The sequence below is a fragment of the Lepidochelys kempii genome, chromosome 1, assembly GCF_965140285.1.
Source record: "Lepidochelys kempii isolate rLepKem1 chromosome 1, rLepKem1.hap1, whole genome shotgun sequence".
NCBI lineage: Eukaryota > Metazoa > Chordata > Testudines > Cheloniidae > Lepidochelys > Lepidochelys kempii.
This window is the reverse complement of record NC_136380.1, coordinates 269535140-269554205: the sequence shown is the minus strand read 5'-3', so window position 1 is coordinate 269554205 and position 19066 is coordinate 269535140. Positions and strand designations below refer to the sequence as shown.

At 42.7% G+C, this 19066-nt stretch overlaps 1 protein-coding gene across 3 annotated transcripts in view; it reads right to left on the bottom strand.

The window, feature by feature from the left end:
- Positions 1 to 1479: 1479 nt before the first annotated feature.
- Positions 1480 to 19066, bottom strand: part of NTN4 (netrin 4) — a 97722-nt gene continuing 80135 nt past the window's right edge. Inside the window, exons 6-11 of one of the 3 annotated variants that reach the window (XM_073327493.2) lie at positions 16800 to 17013; positions 14152 to 14264; positions 11615 to 11683; positions 8705 to 8875; positions 3396 to 3546; positions 1480 to 2461 (exon numbers count right to left, since the gene is read on the bottom strand). In XM_073327493.2, the coding sequence (XP_073183594.2) occupies positions 3410 to 3546; positions 8705 to 8875; positions 11615 to 11683; positions 14152 to 14264; positions 16800 to 17013 (704 nt within the window). In that variant the 3' untranslated portion in view covers positions 1480 to 2461; positions 3396 to 3409. The other 2 variants (XM_078851109.1, XM_073327494.2) reach the window with 2 other exon arrangements.

Below are 19066 nucleotides of genomic sequence, written 5' to 3'. Positions count from 1 at the left end.
GGCCAAAGCCCTCGAGCCACTACGAACACAGCAATCTGCACTGTGTTTAACTTAGTCCCTGTGCATAAACTAGGCCAGTTCATTCTATGTTGATCTGTGGGTGGAGGTAGTCTCTGCACATACATCTCTCCTGCCCCCGCAGAAGAGAAAGGTTCAGTAGCCTCTGTGGCTCTGTTGGTCCCTGTTCCTGACCATATGGTCAGCTCTGTGCAGGAAGGGGGCTGTCCAAAGGGAAGTATATAATTCCCCCACCAATGCTCAGAGAATCTGCAGAAAATCTAATATAGTTTGAGGCTCTGTTACATTTCCGTTGGAGCCGGAATGGGGTTTCATGGGCAAGAGAGCCAGAAGGGTGAAGAGAGTTGGTGTGGAGTCCCCATATTTCTGTAGGGATCTTCCCCCACTCAAAGATCCATGCAGATCTCCCTGGGTTCCAGAAGCTAAAACTCTTACTTCTTCCCGGGTGAGGCAAACCCAGTCTCATGAGAGTAGACCTGACCCCAGTCCTCTATGTTTTTCCATTGGGGAAGAACTGGAAGGAGAGAAATCAGTGCCACTGTGAGATAATTAACCCTTTGGTTTCTGATTAACAGAGTACACCCAGGATGTGTATATCTAACGGAGGAGGTGTTACCTATAGAATAAAAAGAAAAGGAGTACTTGTGGCACCTTAGAGACTAACCAATTTATTTGAGCATAAGCTTTTGTGAGCTACAGCTCACTTCATCGGATGCACCGATGTAGCTCACGAAAGCTTATGCTCAAATAAATTGGTTGGTCTCTAAGGTGCCACAAGTACTCCTTTTCTTTTTGCAAATACAGACTAACACGGCTGTTACTCTGAAACCTATAGAGTAGTTCACCGCCTGTGCCTTCTGGCCATTCCTTTTCAGTACCTGTGAATGATTTTACTTTTGTTTTGTTAGCTGTAGGCCTTTTTTGTTTGGTTTTAATTTCCCACAGCATCTTCCCCTTTCAGTTTCAAATGAGAGCTGGAGGGACAATGGGTTAGCGTGATTTGGATCATCACTGGCCTGGTATTCATGTGTAGCCACTCTCCAACTCAGGCTATTGCTTTTCTGTGAGTACCAGATTCTGGCCAAGTCTAAACGACATTAAGGATGAAATAACCCCTGTGCAGAGGGCCTACATTTGACACCCCTCAAAATAGGACAAAAATGTGAATTACATAGTACTTAGGCCTTGTGCTGATTCTTTGCACAAGGGCTGAATTTCACCAAAGATGAATTTCATCCGATGAAGTGAGCTGTAGCTCACGAAAGCTTATGCTCAAATAAATTTGTTAGTCTCTAAGGTGTCACAAGTCCTCCTTTTCTTTTTGCGAATACAAACTAACACGGCTGCTACTCTGAAACCAAAGAGAATAAAATTCTGCTGTACAATGGCTTTCTTTTTTCCTTGCATTGCGGGTGTCAGAACAATATTACTAGAGATGTAAATGGGAGTGAAAGATCAGGCTTTTGAAATCATATCATATTTATTACATACATGAGATATAAAAACAAATTACCAAAATAGCATCATTTTTGTGAGTCAACACGACCCTGAAAGAGAAATACATTTGTGAAGCAGATTGGCAGACTTGAATTTTTTTATGGCATTGCAGTTCCTCCTCTTTTTTCCCCTCATGCTCATAAACAGAATACACTTTATGTACTGAAGTTTAAAGATGGGTTACAGAAAAGGTATAATCTAGTGTTGGAAATGGCAATAACTGTGATATGTCCCATAAATTGCTGTTAAAATGGAAAATGGTCATATATACCGTAAATAAAAACACAGGGGAAAACAAATGTAATGTTCAGTTTTAAATACTAACATCGAAAATAAAATAAGCTCTAGATCTGCCATGAATTACGGGGCTGTGATATGTGAAACAGAGTTCTTTTCACTTAAAAAGTCCATCTCTTTGTCCGCAGGCAGAGTTCTTATCCTCTGGCAATTGCATTCTTGCTTCTTAGTCTCTTGTTCTCTATGCTGTTTGTGAAGTCTCATTATAGTCTATACCCATCGGGTTCAAACTCTGGTCTGAAATTGGGACTTCAGTGCAAGTACATTATCTTTCAGATTGCATCCTTGGATTCTCTGAGCGGTCAGTGCCAAGACCAAAGAGGACTATTCCCTTTATACCATTAATGTTGTCCACATTTAGGGGTCTTCTGGAGTGCTTCTGTTTCAATAGGTTGTTTGTAGGCCATCTTCACCCCTTTTTCTCTCAAACAACATTAAACTTGCCACACCATGAAGCGGCAGGTAGTAAAGTGCTTTATACAATGACATATTTACATTTGGATAGGATCAGTTTTAACACTTTGTGGACAAAACTTCACATACGCTGCACCTCTTTAGTAAAACAACATTGCTGACAAAGGGCTGGATTCGGCTCTTAGTTATTCTGGTGTAAACACAGAGTCATTCCATTGACTTCGACAGGTTCACACTGGTGTAAGTGAAAAAACAATTTGGCCCTAAGTTAAATCCTACACATTCCTTTAAAAGCATGCACAACTGTTTTTGATGATGGCACATCCTCATCAGACCTTGTGCTACTACAGAGTAACTGCAAATGACATGTTGCCAACAGAGCTCTCCCACTGATACAAACAATATTTCCAGTTCTATAGAAAGCTGTTATAAGTAGTGGGCCAAAGTCTGATCTTAGGGTCTGGCTATACTGCAATCATGGGATGTGACCACAGCTTGAGTTGATGTACCCAAGCTAGCTTTAATCTCGCTAGCTCAAGTACTGGAGTAGTGACACCACGGCAGGGCAGGCTTCAGTGTCGTTAGCCCTGCAAATCCAGGGTTGCAGACAGGTTTGTGCAGCATGAGCTGCTGCAGCTTCACTGCTCCAGGATCCGAGCTGTGGGGATTAGAGCTAGCTGTGTACTTTGGCCTGAGCTGCAATCACTCCCAATGACTGCAGTCAAGACTCAGTCACAGTACAGCAGTGTAAATACAGGGAACGCCCTCAACTTCACTGAAGATAGTCAGGATTTACACTGGTGTGACTGGCAGCAATTTTTTGTCCATCCTCTTTAGTTTGTGGGCATGATTTTCCTCTCATTTATGCCAATTTTATAGTGGTGTAACTTCACTGACTTCAGTGGAGTTACTCCACAATTACACTGGGGTATGTGAGATGAGAATCAGACCCTACATTTTTTTGAATGTAACATTGGCTCATATGTGCACCCTTCCAAAGCAGTTCCAGGAGAGTACACCAACACTGACCTGGAAGGCTTAAACGAGACAGAGCCTATGAATCGGAACACCACTCTACAAATTGGGCACTATTTTCTTACATTCCAGTTTTCATTTCAGAGGTCTTCTGTCTGTGAAGTTTGCATTTTGTGCATAAAGAAATGCCCTACCTGTTTGTGCACTTCTAGTTGCAGTCTCTTTTTAAAATCTCCAAGACTTTTCTTCCAAGAGCTGATTTCCACTGGTGTACAAAACTTTTCATATTGACTATCAGTCTCCCAGTCCGTACTTCCTCATGCCCTGCCACAAGGTATTCCAAGCCTGCAAATCATCAAAGTGGTCAGGGTTTGTATGGCAGAATGCTTAAAAAGATATCTACACTGAAAGTTAATATAAGTAGCTATTCTGAAGAAAAAAACCCTACATTTGTGTAGAAATACTGTATATAGAGAGAGATGCATCAAAGTCAGCCCTGTGCCCCAACTGACAGTGAGATCTGCATGAGATGCTGTTGTCAAGCTCTGAATCTGGTGGTGACTTACACTATATAGGCAAGTGGCATGTGGGAAGAGCTGTGGAGATAGAGGAGGTGCTGGGTAAAAGGTGCTCATTTTCATACCCTCTCTTTACAGACTTAATAGAAGTTGCTGGGTTAAATTCACTCCTGCGCAGCCAGCATAAGGTTTAGGCATTACTCAGACCCCACTTAAATTCTCAAATTAGGGCATATGTGGGACATAAATGATCCACAGGCTTCATGTTGACCTTCTTCTGCACAGGGGCAGATTTCATTCCTGTTGAGCCCCAGTTGCCCATGCAAAGCTGGCACGGCATGTGTACAACTTGTCTAATGTGTGTGTGTGTGTATACATGTCATAAAGGTGGCATTAAAGGGGAAAATCAGGTAAATATTTCCATGCCACTATATTTAGCTCTACAGCTAAAGGTGAATTAAGGCTCATAATTTAAACAGATTAGAATAGTGTAGCCTAGCAAAGCAGTTATTCTCACCAATAATGAATGAAATTATCTATCAGGTTTTAGATATTTAAAAATACAGGATCTGCTGCAGATCAGTAAGGCAAGTTCCATATGTATTCCTCTCCTGTCATGGACATCCACAGCTGCAGGTTAAGTGCCTTTAGGAACCCAATTAGCTATGAGATACTCCAAATGAGGCAATGGGGCTAGTAGAAGAACTGGAATGAGCACCTGGAGGGTGCCTGAGGGCTTGCATTCAAACCAAAACGTGCTTCATTAAATTCTGCCTCACCCAGACATTTCAGAGATATGTTAGCAGCGTCCTTCAAAAATCTTGCCTGAATTCTAGATGCTTCCAAAATCCAGTGAAACGCAGTGACATAGAATCCTGGTACATGGCTCCATCACATGCTTTTGATGCCACAGGCCTGATTCTGAACTCACCTGATTTTACACAGGTGTAACTCTGTTCACTGCAGTGGAATTGCTTAATTTATACCAGATTACTGGCTCTGGCACTGATTCAGGAAGGTGCTTAAGCACGTGCCAGACTTTAAACACGGGAGCAGTCCCATTGAACTCAATGCGGTGACTCACATGCTTCAAGCTAGGCACATGCTTTCTGAATACCTTGTTGAGTCAGGGCCAGTGGGGGCAGAATGAGGCCCTAGCTGTTTCATATAAGGCTGCAAGTTATGTGAAGAAACACTGGGCCAGATCCTGAGGGCACACAGGAATCTAAAAGCTGTCCTAGCCGGGTAGCTGAGGATTCTCCTGGAGTCAGGGGATGGTGATGATTATTCCTATTTATATTATGATAGCACCCACAGGCCCCAGCCAAGCTCAGGACCCCATTGTGCTAGGGGCTGTACAACACAGAGTAATGGACAGCTACAGCTAGTGTAAAGATGGCATAGTGGGCTCTGCACTAGACTCTCCTGGCTCCCCCAACCATCGTAGGGAGTGTTCCAAAGGTAGAATGTCAGGGGTGTGGCTGCTCTAACTTGTCCCAGCCAGCCTCAAGATCCGGACAAGAGAAAGCTGGCTTAGAGCCATCTTTGCCACCTATAACTCCCTAGGCACAGCTGCGGATTTAGCCCAAAGTAGATAGTGTTATTTTTAACAGGCGAAGACCATTTTAAAAGTATCAATTCCACAAGTAAAGGGGACACAGATATTTATATAATTTGATACAATTTACTATCTGTTACATCTGAGTTTTTGGGCAAAGGCAGTCATCTTTCTGTAAGGTAAACACAGGATACATATCACAGTATGGCTATTTGCAGAGCACTCACTATGGCTGTATCAACATTTTTGTTAGAAACATCATTTTTCAAAGGATCATAAAATCTCTCTAGAGGAGGCAGCTTGGTATGACGCTCTGAGTATGGGAGCAAGTTTTTTTTTATTTAGCAGTTGATGTTGTAGACTTGCTTTTTTTTAAAAGCTGCTCAGCTGTCTTCATGCAAATACAAAAATAAAACAAAAACACTTCCTTAGATGTCTCATTCTGTTCTTCAAGGTTGTGAATTTCATCTCAAATTCCTTGCTTTTAGTTGTGAGGAACTCTGTTATTTTCCTATGTTTGGCAGTGCTGCAATTAGGAAGTGGAGTCTGCTTCCTTGAAGGTGATTGAGACACTTAAATCTTCTGTGTTTACTGTCTTCTTAGTTCACTTCTGTGTGTGTGTTGGAAATATTCCTTGTAGGAACTCAGCTAGCTTATCATCTGAGCACCAGGGTGGTGCGATTTGATGAGTGTTTTTAGATTTTCTGGCTGGAAACTCTAAGATCCAAGCCGCTGCTCCGTATTGCTGGGACAGAATGAAAACATGATATTTTTACACTATTTTTCTCTCTTTCTACTTCGATCTCTTTCGTGTTTTAGGAGATGTTGTTATCTGAGAAGTTATCTGTGAGGAAATCATTTCATGTCTGCTTTGACTTTTTTGTCCTGCTGTTCGTGGTTTTTATTGATCTGAAGGTTATAGTTCCTACACTAAGAGAAGAGTAAATGGGTCATTTAACTTACAAATGCAATACTGCCAACTGGCCAAAAATTAAATTTCAGATTCTTTTTTACTTGCCTTCTAGTTTGTGGGTGTGAACAGTGCATTTGGTTCATGCTTTCAAGTTTTTCTTCATGACCATGAGGGCTAGAAACTTACTATTTTTAAAATGAAAGCTGAGATTCTTTTGCAATCACAGGACTCCAGGAGCTGGGGCATTAAGAAAAACATCAGCTATCACAAGACTACAAATAAAAGCCTTGATCCAGTGATGAGCTCCATGGAAGCAGATCCCTGAGCCTGCAGCAGAGCTTTGTGTTGGTACAGGGTCTTCTCATGCTATCTCATTGAAGAATCAGGGCCTTAGACCCTTTTCCTGCTTAGGGAATATTTGTAAGTATATCACTATTTCCTTAAATTTATTCATTACTTGAACTCATTCAATTAATTTTAAAAAGTGTTTTTACAGTATGGATGGATTGCAAACAATTCACCCAATATTGGATGGTTTGTCATTGTGTAACTCCAGGTTTACACTTGCATAAAACTGGAGTAGGACAGTGGTGGATCAGGGCCACAAAACTGAAAATCTGAGCTATGTTGCTTGTGATTGGCCACATAAGTCATAGAATTGGCTCTGTTCCATAATTGGAAGTATATACAAATACGTGTGTGCAAAATTAAAGCGTAGTTTCCATGGGCGTACACTCATTTTGCTTTTCACAAACATTTTTGATAGGAAAATTTTCAAATGCTCCCATAAAGATGAACACAAAAGGGGCACAAGAGTAGCTGAAGTGAATGTGCTATCAGAGATGACAGAGGTATTTGTCTAATGGTTCTCCCTGACAGACCACATCCCCAGAGTGAGCAGATGTTTCTCAGTTCTTATTTCAGCATGCAGCAATTTAATTGCTACTAAGCTTCACCTATTGAAAACTAACATAGGTAAGAGCAATTTGCACATTTACATAAATTTACAATTGATGTGTACCAAATGCAGGTTTTTGAATACTTGCCTCAGAGAACGCATCTCCGACTCTTCTTAGATGTCTGAGTAGCAGCTATATTAATTCACTCTGTGTTTGGCCTTTAATTTGGTGAAATACAGAGCTAGATTCTCTGCTGGTATGAATTAGTAACATTTCACTGAAGTCAATAGATTTTCACTGTTTTACACCAGTTGAGTATCTGAACTATAATATTCTTTGTTCTTCAACCCTAATGGAGTTTCTTCAGCTTTATACCAGTAGAGCTGAGATCAGAAAATCGCCTTTCCTGTTTGCCTTTGCTTTGCATATGGAAACATTAAGAACCTGTATCTCTTGCATTAAAATGTTTATGAATTTTTGCGACAATCCAAGGTCTTATGTGCTTAAATAATAAACTTAAGCATAGGGATGCTGATTCACCCTATCCCCTGTACCATGAGAAGTATATTAGAAAGAATTCCTAAGTACATCTCTCCCACCTTCTGTCTACTAGGTTCGAGGCCAAACACTGAGCAATATTTCTAACGACGACAAAAGATTGCAAAAATCTCCACAAGGTATCCTTTTTGAGTGATCTGATGTCTTACAGTAATAATCTTGCAGATGACCTTCTTCTCACTTAGTGAAAAATCTTCCTATTGCTAAATCTTCCTATTGTAAAGGAATCCTCAGTATTGGAATCTACATTTTGTTCAGGTAACCCCTAAAATTATATGCAAACATTGTAAAAAGAAAATGTTTCCCTTAAATTAGTTACTAGCTGATCGCTTGTCTTGAATAGTAAAAAAGATAGTTTAGGTGGATTTTAGTTTCTCTCTACTGAAAAATTCTGCCTCTGAATTTCTTGATTCCTGTGATGATCAATGCACTGTTTTATCAGCATTGATTACACTTCATTTGAAACCTAAACAGCTGTTCACTGAAAGAAGATGAGCAAAGATGATGAAGCTAAAGCTTCCCACTCACCCCCAAAAGAAAGAGCTTCTTCCATGTCATTTTAGCCTAAATTAATTCAACACTACTTTTGAAGAAGACATTCTAGGTGTGCGCTCCTTTGAGAGAAAGCTATAACAGTAGAACAGTAATTTGACCATATCTAGAACTGAAAACTTGAACATGTTATTATGGATCTAAAGCAAAATTAGATTTGAAAAGAACTCTATCTTGTAGGTGCCTGGCTCAACATGCAGCTGCTTTCAGTAGTGAGAGCAGTGAGTGACTGTGGATTAGCTATGTAAAGCTGTACTACTGTAATTCTGCTTTACAAATAGCAGTTTCACACTTCACAACATGTGAAGTGAATAAGGATTTTCTATACCAAATAAAAGTATTCCACTGAGACTGCTCTTGGGGTTTAAATGATGGAGTAAAATCCAGTGTCTTAGTGCAGGACTATAAATTAAATGCACTGAAGGATGGGGTGGAGGAACGAGGAAGAAATCAGTATAAACTTGATGGGGACATACTTTTCACAGAGTCAAAGCCATATACCTACCAGGATTAAGAATTGGACAGGTGCAGCCTCTGTTAGTCCAGGATTCCGGATAGAGAGTTCGCTTTCCTCGCAGAATCTTAAACTTTGTTGATTTCAATACTTTCTTGATCTTCACGTTTACTTCTGCATGGGAGCCTTTGTCGTGGGCTGATAAAATCTTTGCTTTCACCACTGGGAGGGCACAATTTCAAAAGCAGCAATAGATAAAATGGTCACATCCACCTCTCTTTCTACTGCAGTGTTGAGTAACACAGCTAAAGTGACTCTACACTGCAGAATTAGCCCGAGAGTTTACATATTTAGGCTGAGACTGTGTGGGTTTGTCTCCACTGCAGTCGCAGGGTGTGATTGCAGCTCAGACCTAAACTAGCTTTAATTTAGCTAGCATGGATAGCTGTAGCAGTGAAGCTGCAGCTGCATGGGCTTCAGCTGCGGCTGAACAAGATCCCTCAGCAGTTCTCGCAGGCTAGTCCTCACCAAAGCGAGTGTTGCCTTAATTTCACTGCTCCAGGACTTGAGCTAGCTAGATTAAAGCTTGCTCAGGTGTGTGCACTTGAGCTGCAATCACACCCTGTGACTGTAGTGTAGCCGTACCCTGCAAGTCGTACTGTCAGACTAGTGACATGCAGAAATCAATACTTTGCAGTTGCTGGACAGAACGCTGGGTTAGTTTTATTTGAACAGTAACTGTGCCAGATGCCCGCCCATCCTGAAGACCAGGGGGTAAGGAGATGCTGAGTGGCCTGACTTTCGAAATGCTCCCATGGAGGTCAGTGGGAACTGCTGCTTTTTCTGCACTTTTGTTCAGCTTCAATATACTTTTAGAAACCAAACTTTAGGCTCCTGCTTTTGCAAACCTTGGTCGAGGCACACGAAGTAGAATGACAGGTGTCTGAACAGCACCCCACCCCAACAATCCTGCTCATCTCTAGCTACCAACGCTCCTGCACATGTCCGAGTAATGAAACTAAAACAGGAGGGCCACTGCCCACTGGCGTTTGGGCTTGCCGATGCCCAGAGTCACCCCCACTTTCTTCTCACAGCAGATCTTTTCTCCTCTTACACTGGGGAGCCGGGAGGCTGGGATGGATGTCTGCCAGCCGTACAATGCAGAGCAGTGTCTCCATACCTGTGAACCGGTTTCTCTTTCTGCACTTTGTGTTGTGAACAAAACCTGCTGGGTATATCTCTGCAGGCTCTGGAGGTGTGATTCCCAGCTTGGGTAGACATACCCGCACTACCTCTGATTGAGCTAGTGCACTAAAAATAGCAGTGTAGTCATGGTAGTGCAGGTGGGGGGTTGGGCTGGCTGCCTGAGTACACTCCTAGGGTCTCAGTCAGGATGGCACTTGGGCAGCTCGCCCATCCTGTTGCCCACACAGCCGTGGCTACACATACACTGCTATTTTCAGTGAACTAAGATTGATCAAAGCTAGCTCATGTACATCTACCCGAGCTGAAAATTACACCTACAGCTGCAGTGTGGACATACCCGTACAGTCCTGCTGCTATGCTACGCAGGCTGCTGCAGAAATGACCTCTAGGAGAGCCGTGATGCCGGGGATGGTATTTAACAGCTTCTTATGATGTTGCTTTATTTAGAGACCATATTAAAAAATATAAGAAGATCCCCCTTCTACACTGCAGCCCCTCACTTCACGCTTATGATGAACCCTACAATTCAGCTGTTGTCTCTGTAATTTAGCTGACACCCTGCAACACTGAGTAATGAAAGGGTGGGAGGCCTGAGTGCACTTCAGATAAGATTTATGAAGTTGTTTTTTTGCTTTTATTTCTTATCTTTGGCTAGATTAAACACTGTCACTATCGCAGTCAGGAAGCAAAGCAAAGCAGAGATGGATTTTTTTCTAATACCGCTAAGCCAGGGCCATATTTCAGTGACATGCGGCCCCTTGAACTTTTCTTTGTGGGTCACTGCGCAGTCTGTAATGGCATGGATTATCTCTCAATGCATTTTAAACTCTAGCACGGGACAGAGCAGGTGCAAAAAAGTTTGAAAGCTCATGAAATGAAGGGAGTGTTATACAAAGAATTCCTTCCCCTGCACGGTATAAAGGAGACAGTTCACTGGTATTCAGCTGCACGGCTCACCATAGACAACGTTTTCTCCTTACTCCTTTAAGTCTCAATAACAAATGCTCTTGTTGAGAGGGTGCCAGTCCTTAGGAGTGAATGCTTAAGGGTTGGCAGAAGAGTCTTCTCAGTGAATGGTCTGTGCCCATGGAAATCACTCCCTCTTGTGAGTTATCAGAGCTCAGAGCTGGTGGCCTCTAAGCAATGGTGCTGGGTGGACCTTTTGGACAAGGTCTTCCTTTTAGTATTGGTCCTTCAGCCAAGGGGATTTTCTAGTGGTTAGTGGGTGGATAATAGAGTAGGACACTTGATTATGCTTGGCCGTTATGCATAGTGTATATATGAGGGTGTGTGTGTGTGTGTGTGTTTATAATTATATATTTTGTGCATTGCCTATATACTGAGGCAACTTGCATCAAATAAAGCTCCTGTCCTGTGTTTCTTGTGCACCCAGTCCTCCCACTGAAAATCAAGACATGCCGGGTAGAGTTCCAAATTTGTAAATAAACAAGTAATTTTCTCTATAATTGCTCCTTGAAAATTATCTTGGGTATAATCAGAACACAGGCAAACTGGGTGTCTGCCAAGTGATGTGCCCAGTGAGTGTTCATGGGAATCCACCTCTGATACTTGGCTTTTCCTGTAAGTTGCAATAAGAGAGGTAAATTTTATGACATCCTTTCTTCAGCTTTTGCTGTTTTAATTCATTTTATGGGCTAAGCACCAGCTATGCTGTTCTTACAGTCTTACACAGACTCCTCAAACTGCCCATTATGTGCCAACAATAACCCAACCCAACAAGAATATGTAACTCACCATATGTGTATTTCATTCCACAGAAGACCTTGGGATTCCCTAAAACTTGTTCTTTGCATTCACATTTACCTGTGGAAACAAACCAAACCAAACGTGTCTCATGGATGGTACTCCAAAGATTGAAACGTACAGCAAAGGGAGGGGATGGACTGGACCAAGGGGTGACTAATGGGATATAGAGCCTTTCACTCCAGTACTGCTTGTTTAGATCAGCCTGAGTGGGTAGAGACGGGGACTGGGGTGAAATCCTTGCCTCATTGAAGTTAGGGAGAGTTCTGCTATTAACTTTGCTGTGGCCTGGATTTCATCCCTTGTCCTTCTCTCACACTAGCCTTACATGGTGTAACTCCATTGACCTCCCTTGAATGACTTTGCTTCACAGTTGAGTAAGTGAGAGGAGAATCAGGCCAACAAAGTCATTACCCAATGATTGCCTCTTCAGTGGTTTTTGTGAGAGGATTTTGAGGGCTCCATCACTTCCCAGCAGACATGAGGCACATCTTAAAAGAACAACTCACCACCACCATTTGCAGCCTTGTACAGGGAGCGAAAACGCAAAGGCTGCAGGCATTGGTAACCAAGCGCCAGACCCAGGCAGACCGCATGGGCAAATGGTTACTTGTATTTTCATTAACACAACTCTGCCCATAACAAGGTTTGAAAACACCCACAGAACACCAGGCGAGACATAACTGAGCATCCGTTTCCCTAGCACATGCCCATCTCCCCAATTTTGAAAAGCACTCATTTGATGGACGCACAAGCTCGTCTTTCAGAACATCCAAGCTACCTTTAATTAGATGTCAAGTTTATTTATTTTAAAATTGGAATCTTCCAACTTTTACCTTTTAATAATATAAACTCTCCAACCTCCCACCGGCCCTGGCTCTGTGCCACACAAGGATTCCCCTGCACCAAAGGAATGCTCAGTTGGGGAGATCCACCAGCTATCCACCCCATTCGTGCCATAGGAGTGAGGCAAGGAGTCCTGAGCCCAAGGACTTCCCAGTATAGCTCGCTCCTCTGCAGTACAGTCTTATAGTGCTGCCATTTGTTTGCCAGGGTTTTCATTTTAAGCCCCTGAACCAGCAATGCACTTAAGCAGGAGCTTAATTTTGTGCCTGTGTGTAGTACCACATTGACATCAACTACACTTGATCACATGCTCAAAGTTAAGCATAGCGCTTAATTATTTTTCTTGGTCAAGGCCCAACCCCCTATCTTCAGGAGGTCAGCTGAAAATTGGGTTTCAGGAGGTCAGCTAGAAAACTGAGCTCCAGGTTCAGAAGATCTTAGCCTAAGAGGAAGTAGTTTTTGCATAAAATCTGATGGGAGGGGAAAAAATACCACCTTTCTATTTTGAATTACAGTATAAAAATAAGAAGTGAGTCTTTTCTGATTCTATCTTTGCATTTGTACCAGTCAAAATTTGCTTAAAATAAAATGTTGCAGATGGTTATTCTGTATTTGGCTGATTAATTGCTATTGTGCTCTTGAAATAAAAAAAATTATTTAAAAGTCTCATTGACAGACACTAGGGTTTTTTCTCCCCACTTAATGTGTCCTCAGAATTTTTATCATGCAATTCAGTGCACATGCAGAAAGTGGCACTTGCACTAACTTGATAAGATAGAATGACTTTAGGAAGAAGGTGTACTGTCAATCTGCAAAACACAAAGGCCCAAGTTGTGGAAACCTTCTGCTGGTGAATGCTTACTCACAAAAGTAGGTGCACTGAAGTCATTAAGACTAGTTATGTGAATAAGTGCTCACAGGCAGAGGAGATGCACAATCAGGCCACACTGCCTACTAATTTTCATATGGTCCAGCAATGTTTCACAACACTTTTTAGGAGGACAAGTGGAAAATAACTTCTCCAGTTGAAATCATAGCTGGACCATGAGGTAGTCTGTAACCATGTCATCAACCACAACAGCTTCCAAACTTCATATGATAGTCTGAGAAAATTATTGTGTTGTCACTCTTGTTTTAGAAACTCCCTAATTACATATCTAATTCATCTGGGCAATATCATATTCTTCAAATAACTTTATCATCAATTTACCCAACAGAATATAACAGCTCTGGGAAAATATCACATAAAGGAGTTATTAAAAACAAAGTAAAAGAAAAGAGCATTTAAAAGTATTCTGATGTAAATGTGCAAAAGCCCGAGAATTCAGAGCTCAGGATGAAAACCCAGGCAGATACTCAAACTATCAACCCCTACACAAGCTATCAGCCCCTACACACAGATTTTAAGATGGGACTGTCTGCCTAGACTTTAGATATCCTTGTGTATGTGGGTCGAAGTCAGTCTTTCAATGTTCCTTAGGCTTTTTTTTTTTTGGTAGTTGAACAGTACTGAATGTTGGACATTACATTCCTCGCTACCACCATTGCTAAGGCATTAATCCAAAGCAACGCTCTGCTGCATTTTCACAAATCACTTTAAAAGACCCTTTTCTGGTTCATTAGGAACAATCTCTTAGTAATAGGAGGGGAGATAAGAAATATGTTTGAATCAGCTATCTCACCTGAATGCCGGAGAGCAGAGAATCCTTGTTCGTCCTCCCATCCCCAAGCTGGCTCACTCTCGTTAAACACAGAGCGGAAATCAGAAATTTCATGATGCCAGACTATGTCTGCACTGTTGTAATAAAGGGAAACTGTGAGGCATTTCTCATGGAATCAATAGAAAATACCACAAATTCAAGAAAATTATTACACACAATGAATAGTCCATTTTTCAGAAATTTACCATGAAGTTTCTCCAGATTTATTGGTATTGTAAAACACACAAAAATGAATAGTTTTAGACAGTGACAGCTTGATCATTGTAAACTCCCAGATTTGTGTTATGGATCCACATTTGGTATAAAATATATATTTAAGAATTTGTATGTAATATATAATCTCAGTGAATATACAAGGTCCACAGAAGGATCTGTCTGTACAGCTCAGAGACTCACAGACTTTAAGGTCAGAAGGAACTATCATGATCATCCAGTCTGACCTCCTGCACAATGCAGGCCATAGAACCTCACCCACTCACTCCTGTATTAGTCCCATATCATCTGGCTGAATTACTGAAGTCCTCAAATCATGATTTAAAGACATCAAGTTACAGAGACTCCACCGTTTACACTGCTTTAAAGCTGCAAGTGACCTGTGCCCCATGCTGCACAGGAAGGTAAAAAAACCCAGAGTCTCTGCCAATCTGATCCAGGGAAAAATTTCTTCTTGACCCCAAATATGGGGATCAGTTAGACCCTGAGCATGTGGGCAAGACCCACCAGGCAGACACCAGCCAGCCTGGCCTAGAGATGGCAATTGGTAACCTAGGCCTCCTGAGATGGTTTGATTTAAAATATGTTCTTCTCTAGCATACAAGCTAGGGCTTGACGTTGGTCCATTTAAGTCAATGAGACATTTGTGATTAACTTTAATGGGAACAGGACTTCAATCTTCCTTCAAATGTATGGAACCCCCCTCCCGCACAAAAATTTTAAGAACCTGAAAGTACCAGCACCAGATGTCAGGAAGGGGAGTCATATGTCATGACTAAGGCTATGATTTAGTCACGGAGGCAGTGGAAGTCACAGAATCCGTGACTTCCAGTGACCTCTGTGACTTCAGTGGTGGGAAACTGCAGGGTTGCCCACTGGCAGCAGGCCGTAGGGTACCCCGCAACTCCTGGCCACCACAGGCGGTGGGGGAACCCTGCAGTGGCTGGGGGAACCCCAAGCTCCCGGCCGCTGTGGGTGGCAGGGGAACCCCAAACGCCCAGTGGCTGTGGACAGCCAGGGAAACCGTGAGCTCCCAGGTGGCAGGGGCGGCTGGGGAACCCCTGAACTTTCTGGCAGCAGTGACGGGGGAACCTCTGAGCGCCTGGCAGCATGGGCGGCGGGGGAACCCCTGAGCTCATGGGTGGCGGAACCCTTGCAGCTCCTGGCCACTGCAGACAGTGGGGGTATCCCTGAGCTCACGGCAGGCAGGGGAAGCCCCGAGTTTGTTGGCGGCAGTGTTCCCAAGCTCCCAGCAGCCACGGCCCCCGGTGCTGTGGGTGGTGGGGGTACCCCGCAGTCCCCAGCTGCTGCTGGTGGCTCCTAGCCCCTGCGCAGCTTCCCCCGCTTCAGGCGGTATGGGGATCCACAGATCCCCATTTTGTCACAGATATTTTTAGTAAAAGTCCCATTGAAGGGACAGTCACGGCTTCTTTTTTCTTTGAATTTTTCTTTTTCGTCTGTGGCCTGTCCATGAATTTTACTAAAAATATCTGTGACAAAATGTTAGGCTTAGTCATGACCCATGATACTATAATAAAATGGGCCATTCTCCTGACATATTATTGTTAATAACTTAAACGTATTTCTAACCCAAGATCCTGCTTCCGTATCCCATAAAACTGTGACTGGCTGAACTCTGAGGCCCTACAATATAATAAATATAAATATGGTAGGGCAGTACATCCCCTGTGCATATGCACATCAGGGTGGACGGATTTCCTCCTGGGCTCCATGGAAACTACTTTGATGGTCATCCATGGGCTCTGTGTTCCACATGGGCACAGGAAGAGGGGACACAGGAGGGGCACCAGTGAGTCAAGGATTGGCTAAGTTTTACAGCACCACCCATGTTCAGCCCTGCTCTACTAACTCTCTGGCTCCCCTCTGGGACTGCTATAGAGCAAGGCAACCCAGACAATGGCAGCACAGCTCCAGCTACTGCCCTGCTGTCACAAGGGGATAGTTGGGCCAGTAAAGAAACACAGCGGGGCAGCCATCCATGCAGATAGTTTCTTCTTCCATGTATCTAGATGGCTCCTTCCCTGTGGCTCCTCTAGAACTGAAGTCTTGGAAGGTATTGTCCCCTGCTAACCCTGCAGACAGCAAAAGCCCTCCCATCAAACGCCATGAGATGTTTCGCAGGAAACTGTGCCAGGTAATCAGATGGAGCATTTAGTCTTCTCTGACTCTGTCCAATAGGTGTCTCCATAGGAGGAAGCCAATCTGGCTCAGTATCCATTTATAAATTGTGTGTAACATCAGGTTTTCTGTAGTACCAATCCAAACAATAAGGTCTATCTAAAATAATCAACACTTATTGAACATACCTGGGATATGAAGGTCCATGATCTATTTGCATTTGTGAGTCTAGAGAAATAGCATGTCTGTCCACGCACCTGCTGATGCAGTCACCAGTGAGTGGGTCACAGCTTCCAGCACAGTCACACGGTCTGCAGCCATACTCTCCAAAGCCCCAGTATCCCACCATACACCGGTCACACTGAGGACCTGCCACTCCAGGTTTGCAGGGGCAGTCACCGTTGCTGGGGTCACAGAAGGTATTAGTGCTGAAAGGAAGCATGGCTGATCCAACTGGGTGGCAGGAACACACTGCAGTACAAAGCAGGTACATCATGTAAGAGTATTGGTGTTGGAAAGCTAGCAATGCTAGATATGAATGCAGAGCAAACAGATTAGCTCACCCAACGCATGGGTGAACTGGATGTGCTTATTATTTCACACTACTGGGGAGCGAGGACTAGTAGGCTGACATAGTTACCAGAGGAAATATGTTTGCTACATTACTGAAAGTTTACCCAGAGTTGCTGGACTGGCACAACACAGACATTTTCCAATCATTACATGAAATGTGACCTGACAATAAAACAAAACTTTTGCTTGAAATAGTGTGAGACACATGCCAAACCTCCTGCGGTTCTAATAATAATCATGTTGTTTCTGGACTTTATTCTCCTTACTTGTATGAACCTGACCAGAGGAATTCCCTCTAGAAATGACAAGACTTTAACTTCTGTTGTATTATAATTAGTCAAGCTAGCTTGGTTTCGTGTCATGTTTTGCCAAAAGTGAAAAGTACTACGTCAGTTAGCTTATAACTCCAGGGCCCCAATTCAGCAAGGTACTTAAGCACATGCCTAACTTTAAAGTTTGCACCGAAGTACCTTGTTGAATCAGGACTTGGATCATTATTGTATATTCTACAAAAAAGAATCCTAACACAACTGCTTTCTTAAGTAACAATTCATGATTCTCTTGCTGCAAGAAGCTTTGAAAAAGTCATTTTAACTTAGATGAGTGATGGGTAAAATTTAGTTATTTTCTGGCATTTAAAAACAAAGTGGCTATTTTGAAATGCTGAATAAAAAATTAGGGCACTGATAACAAAGGGTCAGGCTGTATACAAACGCCATCCAGCTCTTGTACAGACCTTTAAACATGGATTTTTCTGCGTTTGTGTAAGGTTTTGTTGCCAAAAAACTGAAAAGACTCATTGTTATTATTGAACAAGGAAAGGGTCCTCTTCACTCTTCTTCCATTTTCCTCTTCCCTGCTAAACAGCCTCACATTGCAGCTTCTCTCCATTTGCATGGAAAGAGCTAGATGTGGCTCTTTCTGAAGACCATCAGAGTGGGTCAATGTGGCAACCACAGGGATTATTAGAGAGCAAGGTGACGTTTTTCTTCTTGGGGAAAGAGAGGGGGCGGTTTGGACAAATCCCACATTCCAGAATGAAAAAATTTGGAGGAAACTCTACATAGGAAGGGGTTGGACTTCTTCTCCCCTTTAACATGTTTTTCCATCTGTAATCTAGGCCTCCCTTTGCTGTCGCTGGCATCCAACATACAGAGGGCTGGAAAAGTTTTAAATAGGGGATTTTTTTTTCAAGGGGTTTTTTGTTTTTTTTTTGGGTGCAAATTCAAATACCAAAAAATTTAGGCTGAAAACCAAAATAATTTGATCTGGAAACACCTGGCTGGGGTGCCTCATGGGGCTTGTCATTTGGATGCCTCATGCTCTCATTCTCCATTGTAGTCTGGGGCTCCCTGGTCAGATGCATTACAGTCCCATGGTGCATTACAGTCTTCTGAGAGAGGGGAGGCTGTATATCATGGGAGTCCCTAGCTGTGGTGCACCATGGGAGATGTAGTCCAGCCAGGGAGCCCAGCCCATACAGGAGAATTGGGACATGAGTCAACCGAATGGCAAATCCATTAGGCACCACAGTATCATTTCCAAAGCTAAATATTTCAGTTTTCAGGCATTCTTTTTTTGACAAAAAAAAATCAACATTTTTCACAGAAAGTGAAAATTTTCATTTATCCAAAACCGCAAATTTCTATCAAAAACAGTTTGGGCAGAACGTTTTCAACCAGCCAAGGGGTTTTTCCTTTTCTGCTGTGGAGGCAGCACAAAGAAAGGCACTATATAGAGCACAGCCATGCTTTGCCTTAGAACACTTATGGTTATGCACGTATCTTTGATTCTGACATGATGACGTTTTTGTGGTTTCCAGAAATTCCAGGTTTTGACGTATCTGAACTGCAGTTTTAACATACTAAGTCAGCCTTTAATATTGGCACTCAATTGACAGTACTGACTGTGGCTCCAGCATGTTTGCAAAAAAAACCCCAAAACCCAACAA